The 20,033-nt window shown below is 31.5% G+C and overlaps 1 protein-coding gene across 5 annotated transcripts in view; it reads left to right on the plus strand.

Annotated features, from left to right (window-relative positions):
• Window positions 1-2,294: 2,294 nt before the first annotated feature.
• The window catches only part of LOC654869 (uncharacterized protein), a 106,231-nt gene continuing 88,492 nt past the window's right edge, over window positions 2,295-20,033 (plus strand). For 2 of the 5 annotated variants that reach the window (XM_064356642.1, XM_064356644.1), the window contains exons 1-2: window positions 12,216-12,326; window positions 19,463-19,561. Coding sequence is in view for 2 of the 5 variants with exons in the window: in XM_064356641.1 (XP_064212711.1) it covers window positions 2,348-2,491; window positions 12,216-12,326 (255 nt within the window). In the remaining 3 variants the exon portion in view is untranslated. Of the gene's footprint in view, window positions 2,492-12,215; window positions 12,327-19,462; window positions 19,562-20,033 lie in introns of those variants that run through there. The other 3 variants (XM_064356641.1, XM_064356640.1, XM_064356643.1) reach the window with 3 other exon arrangements.

The following is a 20,033-nucleotide window of genomic DNA, read 5'->3' on the forward strand; positions in this document are numbered from 1 at the left end:
AGTGGTGGCAACAGTGAAGCATAAATTCCCAAATTCAAACTAAAGCGCAATCAATTTCTGTGAAATCGTCCAAAAAGTGCTATTTTACGGACTACTTTAGACACAAAATTGTCTTTAATGTACTACTGTTTTTGTTGAATTTTTATAAAAATGGTACAAAAATTGTTGTTTACATCTGTAAAGTTGGTTGCATAATAGTTATATGGTTCAAAAATAAAACCAAAAAAATTTAATTTTTTTAATAATTGGGTAAAGTCCCCTGGTATTGAAAAAATCTTAACTGTAAAATTCATTACCGCCTTTAAAATAAAGATATAAAAAATACGTAATTCCAAACTAAAGATTAAAATGTGTAGAAAAGTTTCGAAAGTGCGTATAAATTTTTCCTCACCGTTTTTATTTATTGAGTGCAAAAATTATAATTACTGGACGCCGGAACCACCGTTATTGGACAGGTATTTGCATGACCAAAATAGAAGTGAAATTAAAATTAATTCCTATTAAATTTTCAACAAAGTTTAAAATCTAATGTAATGCTTAATTAATTATTCACGTGATATAAATCATCTCGATCATGAACACACAATTTGTTTTTCATCATTTTTTTCACTTTGTATTTGGGTTCTTTATCACTTTTTTCTCTTCTTTTTCGTTAGTTTTATTTTTCTGTTTCTGTTTCTTCCTCATCTTTATATATTAACTTATCCAGTTAATATTCACTATTGTCATCCCTATAACAGAGATACCATATGCACAAGTTTTGTTTTTTATCATCGGTAATACGAGTATGTTCCTTGTGATTTCTGGGAACATAAGGGTTGTTCATTCACACATGTATTTCTTTTAGGCAAGACAAGCAAATAATTATAGATTACTCTTGTTTGGTTTTCTTAAATTTTCTCTTTCTGTTTCTTTTTCAATTCGTGTTTTTCTTATTAGACTTTCTTATTTTCTATTATCGCGCGATATATTTTTGATGAGATGGCAAATGGTGCCCTTGCCTTTTGTATCTTTTCTATTCTTTCAGAAGCTTTGGGATAGGCTAAGTAATTGTGTATCGGCAATTAAGTAGATTTTTTTTGTTGTATATTGTTGTTGGTCTCTGTATTATTAGTGGCTTTATTTTATTCTTTCATTCTGAAGTACTATGATTTTCGGAGTTTTTTCATTTTATAAGACAATGCTATTTTCTTGGTCATTTGTACACCCCCATTTAATAAATATGTTAGCAAAAAGAAAAAAAAGCACAATAGAATGAGCATATAAGTTCAAAAATTGTCCTAAGCCAAATAGGCGTCCAATAACTAAAAATTGGCAAAATATTTATTTGTAGTTATATGGTATGCTCGCTGTCAGTGTAACGAAATTCAAATAAAAATACATAAAATAGCAAGATACAAACTTACTTTTGCCCTTAGAATTGTTGAAGACTGCGAAAATAGTTATTAATGATACGAGTGCAAAAACACTCGCCTACGCTCGTTGCATAACGACAGTTTTCGACCTTTAAGCATTTTTGCATAAGTGTTATTCAAACTTTATTGTTATTTCAAAATTTAAGATTCAGATACTAAAAAGAAGGCTTTAAATGTTATCAAACAATAGTTATTAATAATACGTGGACGTATGCGAGTTGCATAGCTAGACACCCGAGAACTTTACGCGTTTACGTATGAGTGTTATTCACATTTTTTTTGTTCAAACATTTTAATTAAAACACGTTGCAATGGGAAGCGTGTTTTAAAAAAGTGTTTATAATCTAAGATTCAGATATTAAAAAGAAGACTTAAAATGTTACCGTCAAAACAAAAAACACCAAATAATACAGTTTTTGTGACAGTTCAGATTATCACTAGCGTTTAGATGTAGGTACACTGTATATTTATTTTTAATAAATATTTTATATCTATTGGTGTTACCACAGTTTGTACGATATGTGGACCAAACTAGGTCATTCCAAAAAAATACGACATAAGAAATAGTTTGCGCTTTATATTATTCCAATATGAGTTCAAGAGACCTTAATTATTCCTGTTCAATGTTGCCTGTCCAAAAACTGTGCATTTTGCCATATTTTATTTTTTTTAGCGATAGAAAGGAGTTATTTATTGGATACTCTAAAAATGTTAATACTACTCGTAGCATTTGAAATGGAATAATGCCGATAAAATTGAAATACTACCATTTAATTTACTATTTACTGTACCAAATAAAAAAAACCACCAGCGTGGAGTTGGCAGCATTTTTGAATGTAACTGGACGCTCGCTCGCGCGCCACCTGTCGGGCGTCGTCCGCGTCGGGGGCGTCGTGTTTATAAATAAAGAAATAAAATGTCGGCATTGTAGTATGGCGTCGGGTGGTAAAAGTGCGAAGAATTTGGCTGGCCGGTCTCCGGGAGGCGGCGAAGAATCTTCGGAGAGCGACGGCGAGACAGAGCCGGCTAAATCCTTCCATCGGCGGCTGTCGACAAACCGCGATATTAAATGTTCGGTAGGTCCCCCTTGCTGTGCTTCCTCAAAAAAAATCAAAAGCTTCACCCTGAGCGAAAAGAGACAGCATGATTTGTTTATTTTTCACGGGGTCGTGGTAGGCGTGGTGGCGGCGGGCAGCTTCCGGGCCGCCCTCGTTTCGCGCTTCGCCACCCCCGAGCCCATTCTTTCACCCCTTTGTCGAAGTTGGCGCTTAATTTTCGATTGTTTTTTGCTCGATTAAAACTAGGCGTTCGATTGTCCTTTTTTCTGGTACATTAGGTTAAAATGGAGGCGTTTCCGGTGTTAAGAGCGTAACAGGTGGCTATTCACGTAAGGAGAGACACCTGTTAATGGCGTTCTACCTGGAACAGGAAAACATAAGCACGGTAATAAGCACTGATCAATAGCAAATGCTCTTTGTTGGAATGGGGTTGCTGCGAGATGTTTCTGATTGTCCTGATTACCTGATGCTGGATGGGGGCGCAGACAGTGCGGCGAAAGAGCGAGAGCGTTGACCTCCTGACCTAGATTGATTATTTCAAGGTCGTTTCAAGTCCACTTTGAATAGATTAAGGACATTAGTTCTAGATGATTTTTGCTCCCTTTTTTTACTACGTCTTTGTAAAAGTATGCGGAACAATATTCCGATAAACTCCTTTTCAGGTTTTAAAGAGCGCTTCGCATTACCGCATTACAACCTAATTACTCTAGGGAGTAAACACAATCTTATTAGAAAAAAGTCGCCGTAATTGGCATTTGGAAAGAAAAAGAATGAAAATTGAAATATGCTTTTCGAGTTTTTCTCAGAAAATTGAAACGTTATGGCAAAAATGAAGAGAACATGGGAATTTGATTTTAATTACCTATCTACCCGGAGTCATTCCGGATAAGAATGCTTGCTGCCGTAGAATTTGCAGTATTTTTTTTTTATTTTAATTTGGCGATCATGGCCTGAAAATTATTGATCGAAGAGCATTTTAACATAGATGCCATTGTATATTTACTCAACGTACGATTCTGAGCCAAAAAAAAAAATTAATGATTTTTGCGATCTAAAAGTGGTCGAGAAGTTGAGATTTTTTTTGCTTTTTGATAGATACGAATTTATTTGCAAAATTCAGAAAAATTAATTTTTTGCCCTTCAAAGTGCAAAAAACCTCAATTGGTATCCGAATCGATTTTTACCGAGTTTTTGGTCAATTTTCGGTACTCAAAGTACACAGGGTGAGTCATTGACATAGGCAGCTACACTGTCATTGATGTCGAAATAAGTCAAAGGACGCTGCACATGGTAGCCCACAGTGCAGATTCTAAAATTATTTTGACTTGTACAGGGTGTTCTATTTTTACAGTGCAACCTATAATGTATTTTTTTAATGGCAACTCCTGTACACTTTTTTGGGTTTATGAATCAGTTTAACTTATCCAATTTGATTTAACCGTTCAGAAATTTAGTGCGTCTGCAGGCACTTTGTAAATAAAAAATCGCAGTGCACTTGGTTTTCAAGATATTGAATTGGAACTTTGTCTTTATGTAAACAATTATCTGGAGTAATTTTCGGTGACAAGACCATACATTTACATTGTGGCAACACCGTGTTATAACACATAACACATTCATTTTGGTAAATTTTGGAGCCCCATTACTAGATTTTTTTAAACAGTACCCCCTGGTCCCCTATATTTTAAAACTAAGTATTATTCGGTGCCACATTTTACATTTTTTACCTTTTAAGTTTTTTCTTAATCTCTTGTATATATTAACGTAGCGTGCCGTGAATAACAATAACTTCTGACATACCAACCTTGGCATTTGTTATAATACGTTACGTTTTTATTTTCTTGTCAAAATAAATTTTTCGTGTAAAAATCTCTGCAGATCGTATTGAGATAATATAAACTTTAAATGTGACAAAAAAATAAAATAAAAATGAAAAAAACAAAGTCACTATCACAAAAAAACACAGAATAAGAAAAGCTTTCCGTAGAATTAATTTTGCCACATTTGAACCGATAAAAAATTAGTTAATTAAAAAAATTTATAAATTATTGCTTAAGAAGACGTCTTTTTAACAATTTTTTAATTGTTACCACTATTGATTTTTTATACTTCAGTAAATAGTTTTTTATTTTCTTGTATTCCGACTTTGTTTTTTTTAATTTCTTTAATAATTTTTTGTCAAAATTAAAAGATAAAATTCTGTATGCATTTTACGCAAAAAAATATTTTGACAAAAAGTTGAAAACACCATGTTCAATAAGCGCCACTTTAACGTCATTATGATGTCAATTTATTATTTCATGACACGCTACGTTAGTATCCAAGAGATTTTGTGTCCATTTTTCACAAAGGTCTAATTACGATTATCTCTCAATAACTATCAATTTTTCGTAAAAAGCTTAAGGGCTAAAAAGTACTAAAAATAATAATAAAATACAGGGACTGTTATTTAAAAAAATCAAGTTATGGTCCTTGAAATTTTACCACAATAAAAGTGTCACAGCATAATGATGTTACAATGCATTATGTTAATATGTATAGTCTTGTCAACGAGAGATACCACAGATAGTTGTTTAGACACGGGGCACTTTTGACAAAGTGCTTGCAGACGTATAAAATTTTAGAAAAAATTAAATAACTTCTTAAATCCTTTAAGCTTAAAAAAGTGGAAATTTAAATACGTACAAATACAGTGTGCTCAAAAACTGGCGCACCAACTCAGTGGTACGTTATTGAAAAGCAAGTGCAGATTACGGGAAAAATGTTGAAAAAATTCCTAAAGTTATATTTTAAAAAATCTGGAGCTACAAACTTATTATGTTAACTTCTTTAGTTTTCATTATTTTTTTATATTTTTATGTTTCATACCAGGTAATCGTTCCGTAACAAAACGATGAATAATTATTTTAAAATTTACTATCAGATTTTAGCAGTTTTTTTAATTTAAAAAAATTAAAATTCATCCAAAAAATCACAATGTGTAGATGTGCCAACACTGGGAATTATTTCCTAGGAAACCGTTTCAAAAATAATTTATTTTTATTGTTGCTCAAATTCTATTGCGATCATGACTGTTAGACAACGTTGCCACATATCATTTATCTAAAATCTGTTATTTATCAATAACTTTAATACAAAGAATTTTTTTACTATTTTTACCTTTATACGTAACCACTTCTCTACCACACACCATTAAGTTGGTGCGCCAGTTTTTGAGCACGCTGTATACAGGCAGTGCCATTTAAAAAATGGAACACGCTGTATAGTACAAAATAATTTTGACTCATGTCGATGTCATTGACGATGAGGTTTAATCAAGCTCACTCATATTAATGACACACCCTGTATATGACCCAATAACGTCGGAATAATTGACCGTCACCGTCACCACGCTCTTTTAATTATCTATATTTTAAAAACAGGATCACTGTTTTGTGACATGTAGTTTATACGAGCAAATTTCGCTAACACGTCCAAAAATAGGTAAAATTAAAAATTGTTGTTAACTTTAAAAAGACTGAAAATGTTGCGTTTTCCTTAGGGCCACCGGATTCACCGGATCATTTTGCAGTGGTATTGCTCAAAATAGTTCCATTTTGTTGAATTGAATTGAAAATTTTCCGAACAAAAAAGTGGTTGATTTTAAACATAACTCAAAATCGATTTAACACAAAAATACATAACTCCAGAACTAAGTCCTCGAGCAAAACCGATTGTTTAGGCTATTTTTTGTTTATTTTATCCTCTTAAAATTAGAGCTTTCAATTCCACCAAGCTCAAGTTATCAATCATTTTACACTTTTTCTAGAAAATCATTACCGTAGAGCATTTAACCCATACCATCGTTTTGATTAATTGATTGAGTATTGAACTAGGGTCTGCAAATTATTTTCAAAACTAAAAATCTTTCATCTGCAATGTTTAAGTAATAGTTGTAAATAACTGCTTTAGACAACACTTTTTTCATCGAAAAGTATTTTCTAATAAAGTTACAATTAAGAAGAAAATGTTTGTAATTTAGAATCTTACGTTTGAAGCTTGTTGAAGAGACTATAAAAACTTCAAGTAAAAAATTCATTAGGTTAATAAAGTGTACCGAATAGAGCTTCCAGTTCTTTTGACATGAATTTATCACTGTAATTTAAAACATAAATATGTTTCAATATAGTATCTACTGGATGTCATGAAGGAAAACTGTTAAAAGTTTTATTATAAAAGCATGACATTTAAGTGGCTTGATTCAGCTGCATAAAATGTAACACCACAATGGTTGACGACGTCGTAAAATGCTAATAATACGCAAACAGGAAATTAAAATCCGGAAATAAAATATTTATTACAGCACCAACATTGTTAAGGCAAAACTGAAAGTCTATCTTAGTTTTTGGCTAGTGGAAATGTTGAGAAAATCTTGAGCCTTCTCATATTTTCCAGCAAAATGAGCGGACGCCAATATTTACCTTCATCTCTGCAAGGATAACACTGCCGGTTTAGGAAGTATGGCGTTGACATAAGCGTTCGTGTTTTCTTAAGTGTCAGGTTGCTGCTGTGGTCCCAATTTAAAGCAGTCCTGACTTCTACGTAAAACACCGAAAAAAATGAAACAAGTTTGCAAAAAACAAATCTGTATTCATATCGGACTGTCTGAACCTAGCAAAATTAATGGAAGCTGACGGATCCATTTTGAAGGGATCTGTGTCTCCGTGCTACGTTTGAATATTTTCTTGTTTATTCCAAATCCGAGACGAACGTAGGATGGAGGAACATATGTTCACCTCTTCGAGCTTCTTCCTTCGACAAGTGACACGACAATCAAATTAGTTTGAAGAGCTTTTAAAATTTAGTTTCTTTTGAAAAAACCTCACTCAAACACGCACGCGGCGTTTGTTCACTTTTATAAAAAGAAGCCGAAGAGATGTGGGCAAATATTAGGGGTGTGAGAACCATAACTTAAAATTCATACACAAAATTTCGTGCTTTCCTTCTTTGGAAACACTACTGGAAAATCTTGTAATTGATTTTCGCCCAACATCGATTCTGCATTATTTATCCGATAGCGCAACGCATCTTAGATTCATTATAATTTATGGACTAATTATTTAATCCTTTGAAGTCTTCATTGCATAATCTGCTACAGTTTACGCCAGTAAGGCGAAACATCGCCATTTAACAGTCTTGAGAGGAAACCTGAAGTCATTATTCTAGAGCTCTTTCAAAGCTGGCAACCTAGATCTTTCAAATAAATATATAAAGTGAGGCAAAGCAGCTTTAATCGCCTTATTTTAACATGTCTTTAGGCCGACAATCGAGATTAGAGCTGACAGGTGTATTGTTAGAGGATCAAGCTGAAACAAAATCGAAATCCTCTAAGGCTTTTTCACATCGCTTTAATTTCAGTTACTTAAGAAGACAAAAAGTGAGTAACAAACATCGTAATGAAAACGCAAGCTTGTGAAAGCAATGAAAATTTGAACAAAAATATCCAACGCACCACCAAACCATGTTTTGCAATAATCCTGAAAACATTCCGTGTGCAGCTTTTGAATTTTTCGTAACCCGATAACGAAGCACATTTAAAAAAGGAGGAATGAAATGCGGATTACATATTCTGTTTACAAATAACTCGCATTCACACGTTGAAAAATTAATGAACTACGTGTGTGTAGTTAGACACTAATTTGCACGCCTACCCAGAGGAAGATTAAAGGGAGTTACGCTATCACACTTAGATTAATACTGGAATTTTTTGACTTTATGCTCACTAGAGATCGGATTTTTAGAAAGTTATCCTTATTCAGGTGTCAAAAAAGGTTGTACAAAAACAGAAATAAGGTATTAAAATTTGGTAATTTAGGATATTAATATTTTATTAATTCCTACTAAAAACATATTTTTATTGCTATAAATTCCATAACAAAAATAAACAAACAAATAACATGAACTTGTATACACGTGCCATAGATCAGCGTAGAACCTTCTATAAAGATCCATTGACAACACGCGCTTTTCAACTCCGTGATTATCAAAAATCTTGCAACTCCTGCAGGAATTATTATTAAAAATTCGGATCATGAAAATACCCATTTTAGTCTTGAGTATTCAGTCTTGAGCCTTGATTCTGTCGTGATGCTGTTAGTCGTTATTTTCGAGCCATTCGTAATGTTATAAAAGTTATAATTTTGATTTATTAAAAATAAATGAAATAATTGTAAAAGTGAAGTTGTAATAATAAAATATCAAGTGTAAATAAAAATAGTAAAAATAAGTTATTTTTAACAAGTAAATTAAAAAAAGTATATGAAAACTACGTTATCTCAAAAACTTAAAATTAACTGTTGAACCTAAATATAGTTCTAAAATAAGTTCGTTTTTCTATAAGAATTCAATAAACTCACTAAATGAAAATGCATATTAGTAGTAAAATTAGGCACCCCTGTTTATCAATATTTTTTTATTCAATTATCATTTTTATTTTTAGTCGATTTTTTTTCGGAATTTTTTGTATAGTTTGTCACTAACTAATCTTTCTACAACTTCTGGAGTACATTTCACAAAAATTTACACTTTATTTACAAGTTTAATTGCTTCAACAAGTGACAGGTCTACTGTTTCTAATTTTGTTATCCTATTTACTAAAAGCCTTAAAGTGAGAAAGTAAGGATAGAAACTAGGATAAGTCATATTATCCTAGTGGCTTGACAAAAATAATGCTTTGCATTTGCAAAGACTTGTAAATATTCACAAAAAACAGAAATACTAATAAATTGCAACATAACATTCTGAATAAAAAAACAATACATTAAGAGACTGAAAAACTAAAAAAATCAAAAACTGTTAAGCAAAAAAAAATTAAAAAACAGTAAGATTAAAATTTTGTAGATCTAAGTGACTGAAGGAATGATAAATTAAAAAACTATAGAAACATTAAGAAATTGAAAAACTAATTATCAAAAAGAAACAACAAAAAACTGAAAAATTAAAAAATCAATATGAAATATGGAAAATTAAGAAACCAAAAAGCTGAAATACTGAAAATAAACATAAAAACTATGTAATTGAAGCACTAAGAAAGTATGTGATTTAAAGACTAGAAGCTTGAGAACATAAAAAATAAGAAGTTTGTTAATTTGAAAAAGTTAAACGGAACACCAAATTTTTTGTTTTTGCTTCTCAAAGATCATTAAATTATCTAAGTAAAAAGATAACATAAATTTCAAATGCCCAAGTTAATAACTAAAAAGATATAAAAATTTTTGACCTAATTTGGTTCATTTTTGAGTTTTGTGAGAGATTTTTGCGAAACAATTAAATTTTTGCTGAAAAACTTGCGTTAAACACGACATAATTGCGAGAATCAATCTTTATGAAAAACTAATCGATTCATAATTTATCTACGATTTTTGAATCTATTAAGTGTAATAAGTAAACTTGAAATTTTCTAATAAAACCAAATAGTTTGACCGGCATTTATAAAATAATCATATAACAATTTTTTGTTCAGATTTGAACGCCTCATGATTGGTTTGTTGTACAGTTGGGAGTGCAATACCCCTCCCATATCCATTGATAAACGCTTCAATCGTCTTGTAACTTTTTGTGCACGAAATAAACAAGTAGAAGGTAATTTTATATTTTTATTGATCAACTACTCATTCCTGAAACAAATGAAACTGGTTCTAGGGCCGGTCTTTCTCACAAAACGGTATTTTGATTTGGATGCGAATAAAATGTTGGATTCTGCTTAGTTTTTGAAATAATTTGTTTTTTTTGACGAAAACATATTTGTTTAAACTTTATTACACAAAAACTTTGATTCTTAAAAAAGTAGGACTTTTATACAACTATTAAAAATTTACCCTGTCGCTTTGGAAAAGGTAATATTTACAATTTTATTATAATAACAAAAATAAATAAATTTTTAAAATCAAAATTAACAATTATTTGCGAACACTTCAATTTTGATACTTCTACGTAAATTATTTTTTATTCTAAAATTAAGGTTGATAAAAAAATTTTATAAGGACAAAAAAACTTTAATGCTGAGAAATTAAAAACATCAAAAAATTGTAAATGAATAATATTAAATACTATGAGAAAATTAAGAAAATAAAAAACTGGAAGTCTGAAAAAAATAAAAAATCTTTAGATGTAAATTAAAATAACAATAAAATGAAAAAAATTGATGTAATGATTTAAAACTAAATTTAAAACTAAAAACTGTAGGATGTTTAAAATTTATTTAGGATGCAATAATTCAATTTATGAATTTATGAATTTTCAAATATTTCTATTTTGAACAAAACAAATTTATATCGAGTTTTAAGAAAAGCTCTTAAAAATGCGTCTTAGGAAAGTTTCCTTAAATCCGCCGGTCTCTATGCATCACATATCAACTCCCACTTTGCCGAACAAGATCCCACTTTAGCTATAATTAAAAACGTTTGAAGCTTTCAAGAAGAAGACAAGATTAATTTAAGGTCCCGGATGCTTTGAAACGAAGCCGAGTGTTTCGATTTTGATAAAATTGAAGCTGAAATTTCAATCTATTTAAAACGACTTTGCTTCAGACTTATGCAAATCGAGCAGGATGGAACAGTGCGGTGTATAATTTCATTGGCTCGTGATTGTTGAAAAACAAGCTCTGAATTTGCGAATATGAATTAATTAAGCACTTAATTATAGGACAAGGACGCAGATAACTCTATTTAGGTCAATTTACGAGAAAATGCCGACAACAAGATGCACTTAACTGCAAGCGCTTATGAATGACATTTTCTTTTCATGCTAGATGAAAGGGTAATTTTACTTGACAAGACAGCATAAATCACGATTATATTTTTACATTATCTCTGCATGTTTACACCTACTTTAATTAGCCCCTGGCAATTTATCCTCATTTCTCAATTTTTACTAAAACCTGAAAAATAATTACTAAATGACAATAATTGGTTCAAGAAAAAGTTAATTAACTTTCAACATCTGTCAGCACCAACAATATTTAAATAGGAAGTTTTATTAAAATGTCATACCAATTTAAAATTCGCACAAATGGCATTCAAATATTGGCCAACATTGTGAATAATAACACAACTGGTGAAGAGTTTAATTTAGTTGTCTGGCATTTTTTCGGGTTAACATGTCTCTGACATTGTTCAATTATTCCCGAACCCCTAGCACATGAAAAATGAAGAAATACTGCCGTAACACATTCATGTCTGAAACGCAACCGTCTCTAACCTTTGACCTTAAACTCCAAACTTGTATAATCAAAATTAATCCGATATCAACTTTGCTTCCTCTAAATCCAATTGTACTCGTATTTATTTAACAACAAATCGAATGAAATCGTGCATTTTTCATAAGATGGATGAGTATTTCGAAGATGAAGTGTCTTGAGATTACCGCAGGAGAAAGAACGGTTTTTATGAAGGGATTGGCTCGAAGGGATGAAGGTTCTGTTCCTGAAGCCTCGCACATAAAGGAAAATGTCAAAGGTTAAGTCCGTGAGAAGTTTGGGCTGCAGGATATTTTGAAAGCACTGCTTTACCCAAAGTGTGTGTGCATCAGCAATTATTATTACATAGCGTTTAGCAGGATCAGATTTAACGCCCTTTGTTCCAGTGCGAATCACTCAAAATGTTCCTCCAATGAATAATAAAACTTTCAAAAGACTGTAAAATGTGATTTTTGTGTTTGCACATTTCATGTAAGTAAAGTTTTAAATTGTAGTTTTTTTGTTTAGGCATCCATCAAGGAGGGATATTTGTTAAAGCAGACCTGGTCGTTTCAAAGATGGAGGAGAAGGTACTTCAAACTGAAAGGACGCAAATTATACTACGCCAAAGATACAAAGGTAAGGCTTTTGAATTACCTTTTAATAGTAAATAATTGAACTTTTTTATATATTTTGATACTGATAAAATAATGAAAAAGAAAATAGAAAAAGTTAACCATTCACTCATGAATTGATTGAAGTACAATAGTCAAGAATTCTAATAATACAGGGTGATCCAGCTCAGCTCCCAGCTTCTGTAGCTCAGTTATTAGTAAAGTTAACCTTTTTTTTGTAGACTCTAGGACACGTTTTAGGAAAATATTTTTGATTGAGTAGAATGTCTCAAAAAATTATGATGTCATGATAATAATTTTTTTAATGGCCTGCTACACGTATTACTTTTTGTGCTGAACAGGATACGTTTTTTGTTTCTTTACGTGTCCCTAAAGTTTCTTCAAATCGGTTCAGGAATTACTGTTAAAAAAATATAAAAAAACGATTTTACAACTTTAATTTTGACATTTAATAAAAAATAAAAACAGTACTTTTTTGATGACATTTTTACTATTAACATGATAATAACATAACAATAATAAACATTTTTTGTTAACACAACTTTAACGCAAATCTTAACACATGGAATTATTTACTAAAAACTCATTCTGTCAATGAAAAAAGACTTTAAGGTTTTTGGCAAATTACTCAGAATGTGCTGAAATTTGCAATAAGGTTGTGTAACAAAAAATGATGCTTTTTTAATTACGCTTTGAATGATATAAAAATAAACAAAGATTGCGGTTTAAAATAAGCAAAATAAAAGATTCTCAAGTTTAAAAAGTTTGGAAATAAAATTGTAAACACCCAGTATAAATTCAGATGAATTAATAAATCAAATGGCACTGCAAATAGAAAATCAAAGTACACGTTTCAAAATTATTTTGCCCTATACAGGGTGTTTCATTTTTACAGTGCAACCTTTAACATAGTTTTTTTAAATATTTGTAGATATTTAAATGTGATATTAGTTTTAATACAGTGCAAATAGTTAAATTATCTAGTGTTATTCTAACTTAAATTCATATTGTTAATTGACAAAAAAATAGCCCGGCGCATCCACCATAATTGATATGGCAAATATGCAGCCTGTCTAAACCCCATATTAAAAGTATTGAAAGTTTTAATAAAATTATTTATCTGAAAGTTGGTACTCACTCAAAATCCGTTCTGTTCAGAGAAAATATTTTCAAGATGGCGGTACTTCCGGTTATACCGGAAGTCGCTTTCAACTTTCTTATTTTAAATGGAAAGCTTTGTTTTTCACTGCGTTTTTAGATTAATTGAGTTATTTTAAGGAAGTTTTCATCAGCTTTTCCTATACCTAAGTTTAATAACCGTTTTCGAGATATTTAAGATTGTTTGAAAACTTTTGGACTTGCACCTCTCACTTAAAAAATCAGTAACTTTCTTAAATTTAAAGACTTCAAAATCATATTTAAAGATCAAAAGAGAAAGCCTCTATCATTAGAAAAAATATTATTATGACGTCATAGTTTTTTAGAAAACTGCATAATCAAAAATATTTTCCTAAAATGTATTTTAAAGTATAACTAACATCTACAAAATATCCATACTCCAACTTTAATAATAATTGAGCTACAGAAGCTGGCTAGACTACCTCATTTATTAAAGATGTACCTACACGTGTTACTAATAACAACAGAAAAAATGTTTAATTTCAAACAACGAAAGAGGCATCTAATAAAAATTTCAAGATCATGTTTACAACGAGGAGAAATACAATTTACTGAGAGCTACGGAAACGTACAAGTAATAAATAAAAGATTACAAACGTAACATTGATAAATATTTGAAACAAAATTTTAATATTTAATATTGTATTTCGCATTTCTACACGTTTCAGAAAGCGACAACTGATAACATGCTTTAAACACGTTTATAATTTCATTCCAAGTTTCAATTAAACAGCTCTTTTGAAATTTTTTGGGTAAATACATAGATAACAAATCTGTGTTATACCAACTGAGTCGTAGTGACAAGTACGAAAGTGAACTATTTCCTAAATATGTTTTTACGTGATGGGAAGCGACATGAAAATTTTTCATTAGTGTTCGTTTACTTAACTAAAATGAAGAACTGAAACTTCAGATATGCGTTCGGAAGCACTTAGATGGTTTGCGTAGTGAATTGCTAAAAAGGTTCCAACATTAAATCGTTTCTTTGAAGCTTCGTAGAAAGTTCAATCAACCAACGACAGTTTAAACTGTGGTATTTGAAGCAATGAAAATTGCATTGAGCTGGTTTGTGAATCTGCTGGAAAAATTAACTAATAATCTTGCTCACTGAACGGCACTAAATTATTAGCGGTTTCCCAAGTTGCTAATTTCGCTACCAAAAGGTTAAAAGTCGTGCTTTATCTTTGCGAAATTTGATTTGGTGATGATTTTTTATTTTGATTTTGTTTGCCGGTATTAAAAAGTTAATTAAACTAAAGCATACTTAAATATTATACAACTACTAAATTCTTTTATGGAAGCTCGGCAAAGCTCTAAAAAAGCACTTTAATCAAATTTCCACATTTAACTCGAACTTATTAAAGCGCCTTGGAGTGGTTATGGCATCCCATTGACATCCTGAGATAACAGTTTAGTTCGGGTTCAGTGGATTAAATGTAATAGAAGCATTGTTTCGTACCAGAGAGGTTTGTAAGAGGTTTTTGTGTTTCGGGAAATTCTGTTTGTTTTGAACGCCTGGTGCGCAGTCTACTTTTCTGGATAAAGCTGTCGTCATCGTTGGTTTCTGTTAACACTCCTAAAATCTACTCTTTCAATAAAGCACTTAAAGCTTGACGTTATACAGTAATCTTCCAGACTGGAACGTTTTACTTTCTAATTGAGCCAATTATTTGAGAGATGTCGACTTTGTTCATGCAAAAACGGGATTTATAATCACTGTGAGCTCCTGAAAGTCTTGTTAGCGTTTGACAAAATCTCTAAGCAAAAAATTTGGAAATTTAATATACTCGGAAAGAAAAATAATGTTTGGCTGGAGCTGTTAAAAGCTTGAGTTCCGGCGGGACATATTTATACTTGATGGATTAAATGCCACTCCAGCGAGTTGATGTTTACTTAGAAAATACCAATAAAACACAGTCAGATGAAATTATTTTTATAAATATTAGGTTGTTAAGTTGGGGTAAATTTGCGGCTTCTTTTATATTGCATTAGCGTTGTGTTACATCTTGCGATACATTTTTTTCTCTCAACAATGCTCTGTTATAAATGGGATCGTATCTTATCTCGCAACATAATCCACAGGGAAAATGTTGGTTGAGGATACCACAATTTTTACACGGAAACAATGAGATATGACTGTTCGAATAACTCTGAGGAGTTTTTTTTCATGGCGCTTAAATAATGGAATACTTGACTACCGTGTTTGTATTTGCAACGGATGTAGAGACGTAGAAATTTCAGTTTACTAAAATAACAAACTTCAGAGCTTAACGATTAGATTCGAAGCTGTAAAATAACATCGGTTATCGGCTATGTAAACATGCATTATTTTGAAAAATATAATTGTTAATTAATTTTGAAATTTGAAACCAAAACCTAATACAGGCTAATTCTTTTAAGGCCTACATTAGACACTTTATAATTTCCACTATAGCTAGAGCTTTAAGATTTTGTAAACAATCCAAATAGACCATTCTGAGTTCAACTAAATTATTTTCAAAATGGTTAAATTTCTGGAACTACGAGAAATTGGCGCCAACTTTAAAATTGTACCTATCTCCAAATTGTCATTTGCAGAGGTTCATTTATAACATTACATCTCGTGAACTCTTTTCAATAAGTGAATAATTCGTTTTGTTTTTCATAGCTCAAGGTTCAAAGAGTGTTCTCAAGTCTTTAGCATTGTCAATTGTCAAATTGCAAGGCTACTATGATTTTTTGAAAATGCTAATTAAAAAATGATTATAAAAAATGACCCTGTTTTTTTCATTGGCAATCAAAATTCGCAAAAAACAGAATTTTGACTAATTTTTTTCATTTTTAATCAAGTAAACAAGTAAAAAATGCAATAAAATTGTGCTATTAATTAAAAAAATGTGCTATGTATTCACTATTTTCATTCAACAAGTTCAAAATTCGATGGCAGACTGACTGAGTTACTTTACATAATTCACTAAGTTGTAATAAACCATAATTAAACGTTATTGTATTGCTGCTTATTCGATAATAAACCCGCTAAAAACTAAATAAAATATAAGTTTGACAACTTATATTTATACTTATGTATACTTATACTTATATTTTTGACAACTGTTCAAGGTAACTTGATTATCTAAGAAAATTCCAAAGTAAAATTCGATTTTTGTAATTTTTTTCAAAAACTGTGAAAAACAGGAATACGACGTATTGATAAAAATTACCATAAATATATTTCGATTGCCATTAAAAAAATAAGATCGTTCCATTTGAAAAAACTGAGTTATAGCAGTTTTTTGATAACCATTTCGAAAAAATCATACTAGCCATGAATTTTGACAGTTTGCAATTTTGAAAATTCTAGAAGACTCTTCGAACTTTCGGTTATCAAATGTAAAAATATATTCACTTATCGCAAAGGGTTTAAGGGATGTGATGTCTGAAATAAACTCTTGCAAATGAAAATTTTAACAAAAAAATCGACATGTGTCAAAAACTATGACAGATAAATACCAGCATTTTGGGTAAATTTTACTCAGCTTGAGAAGGTGAATTCAAATATGCAATAAAAATGTGTGAATACTGCTTAAAATTTCAAACTTGGCGCTGATTTTTGTAGTTCGGGAAGCTGAGCCATTTTAAAAATAATGTAGTTGAGCTCAGAATGGTCGATTTGGATCGTATACAAAATTTTAAAATTCCAGCTGTATTAAAAGTTAAAAAGTTTCTAATGTAGGCCCTGATAGAATCACCCTGTATAGGGTGCTTTTGAAACCGCCTTTAACCCTGTTTACACTTTCTTTTAAACAAAAGGAGCTGAAGAAAGCACTTTACACTTTGGGAACTTTTTACTTACATCTCAGAGTTTAAAAGATTTGCTGACTTCACATAAACACTGCTTATCTACGTGAACGAGTAAAACTGTTGCTTCATTCCAAATGTGATTTCGAGATAAATGTTAATTTTGTTTAATACAATAATAAAAATAATAAACTAATAAAAAATAATTTTATTTAATTTAAAAATAAAATATTGGACTCGTATTTGAGCTGACTGACCATATACCATGTGGTTTAAAAAGCAGGAAGTAAATTGGGAATCATTTTTGCATTGGGTGGATCCAGATTTATTGGCCTTTATGGAAAACCTGTTATAAAAATCAAATTTCTAACGCCTGGTTGCTTTCACGTTGTAATGAGAACAGGTTGCTTTATTATTTTGTTCGCTTATTTCTATATCCATTGAGTGGGATGCCAATTGTATGTTTGCCTTTGTGGACGATGAACCTGAATTTTTATACAATACAACCTGAAATTCCGATTTGTTTTTCACGAAAAACAAAATTTAAAAAATCTCTGATTTGAATTGCAGCCGGCAGTTTGGAATTTGCAAAGTTTCGCTTTCAAACGATTTAGAGCTAAAAAAATTGTGGGTCATATCCTTCCACAACAGCGCATACCACATATTATCCAAAATAAAATTTAGTGCCTCGGCCAATCAATACAACCAGGGAGTGTTTCGCGAGATTATAATTCTTTTGTTATCTAACCCCATTCTGGACTCCCAACCCATAATACAGACCACAATGGGACCGTTCCCTCTTCATTATTTCCAATTTTCCTTTCGACCTGGAGCTGTGATCCGGGACACGTTCTCTCCGGAAAAGTTGGTCCGGGCAATCAATCGGATTCTGCGCGCAGAACATTATCTCTTACGCACCTGCTTCTGTTTTATGCGGTCCTGAGCTCAGGTACTTTTACGGCTTTGGGTTACGTCGAACATATCATTTTTTTAAGTGCACGCATCTGCTCCACCTGCCGTCCAAGCACTTTGAATAACTCTAATTAAAACACTTATATTTTTAACACCTGGAAACTTGCTTTACTCAGTTTACATTTTTATTATCGAGTTAACTAATTAGAAGGCTACTTCATTTAAAAATTTAATTTCAGCGTTTCTCACAAAATTAAAATGTCATGATTTTGTCTGCAGGTATTTCCCTTTTTCAATTAATTGCAACAGTCGTCCTTTAAAAAACAGATCTAGGTTAATTACTCCAATACAAAGGATGTTACTCGTTGTTTTGAAGTAACAGCTTACTATAAATTGGACGATTAAATGCCCTCACCCTCACTAAACCACCACTCTACCTAATTATATTGCATAACTTATTCCTGGTCCAAGAATTAATTAACTTGACATTTAGGAAATCCGGAAGCGTTGCACCAGTTTACAGAGAAGTAACTCGTGATTACACACATTCAGCTTAACTTCCTCTGGCGTTGTACATTTTGGACAAAAGTCTGAATTGAAGCTTAATAATTGTAAAAAAAATTATCGTAACAAAAGGATTATCCCCATTTCAGGAGGAATCTGTACAAGCAATTTATCCAGCTTGAATCAAACCGTGAAGACAAATAAGTTACTCGCGATATCACGTGTCAGAATCCCAAATTCCAGGTTTTAGCATTGTCTTGTGCTTTCAGCCGACTGAAAAACCGCAAATGAGTCGTCTATTGTGGAGTTTTTAATCTACGAATCCTTGCCTTTTCTTAGTTTGCCCTACAAATGTATTGTTCTGCTGATTTATGGCAAGGTGGTGGTGAAACCTAAGCAGATTTGGCGGTCGACATTTCCAATTCGTTTAACATCTTCCAAGCCTTTCGTGCACGCCATTGGCTCTCTAGAATCCACTTCAAATCGATACCACTTAAAGGACATTTTTCATTCAAATTTATTTTTTACTTAAAGGATTCAATAATGATGCCTTAGACGCGCACACGTGTTTGACCTTTCCAACTGAAATATTTTCACATGAAGCACCAGTGCTCGACAACTGTGCCCGAATTTAAGTCGTTAGAGACAAAATTATTCGAGTAGTGATGAGATTTGTGAAGGCATTTATTCTTCATGTAACTTTTTTTTCAGGTATGTAAGTCGTGATTTTACATGCGGACTTGCTCCAATATTGCGGAATTGTTAAAGGGAAGTTGTGGAAACAAGTCAAACAGAAAATTTCTCGGGAATATAGACTGATGTCTTGTAATTGCTGCAAATGTTGGAGATTAACCACAAAAACCTCAAGTGAGTCTATTAGGGCTTTTAGAGCTAGTTGTTTGTTGTATGCTGTTTTTAGTAACAGTTGTTGCTAATTGTTTACTAACAACGAAACCTTTTAATTGCACACACAAATTTCAATCACGCTTGGAAACGTCTAATAGCTAGTTCTTTCGTCACAAAAAAAATTCATTTTAAATATTTTCCATTCTCATTTTAATTGCAAATTTCATAATTATTTACTTATAATAATATAATTTATAATTTACGTTAAGTTGCTTACGTTAGAAGATAGGGTAAATACAGTGTGATTTTTTTAGAGCCTACTTTAGAAACTTTTTAACTTCTAATATAGCTAGAACTTCAGAATTGTGTATACGGTCCAACTCGACCATTCTGAATTTTTACTATTTTTTAAATAGTAACCACACACTTTTATTGCATATTTGAATTCACCTTCCCAAGCTGAATAAAATTTACCCAAGTTGTTGGTACTTGT

The sequence above is a fragment of the Tribolium castaneum genome, chromosome 5 (assembly GCF_031307605.1).
Source record: "Tribolium castaneum strain GA2 chromosome 5, icTriCast1.1, whole genome shotgun sequence".
Taxonomy (NCBI): domain Eukaryota; kingdom Metazoa; phylum Arthropoda; class Insecta; order Coleoptera; family Tenebrionidae; genus Tribolium; species Tribolium castaneum.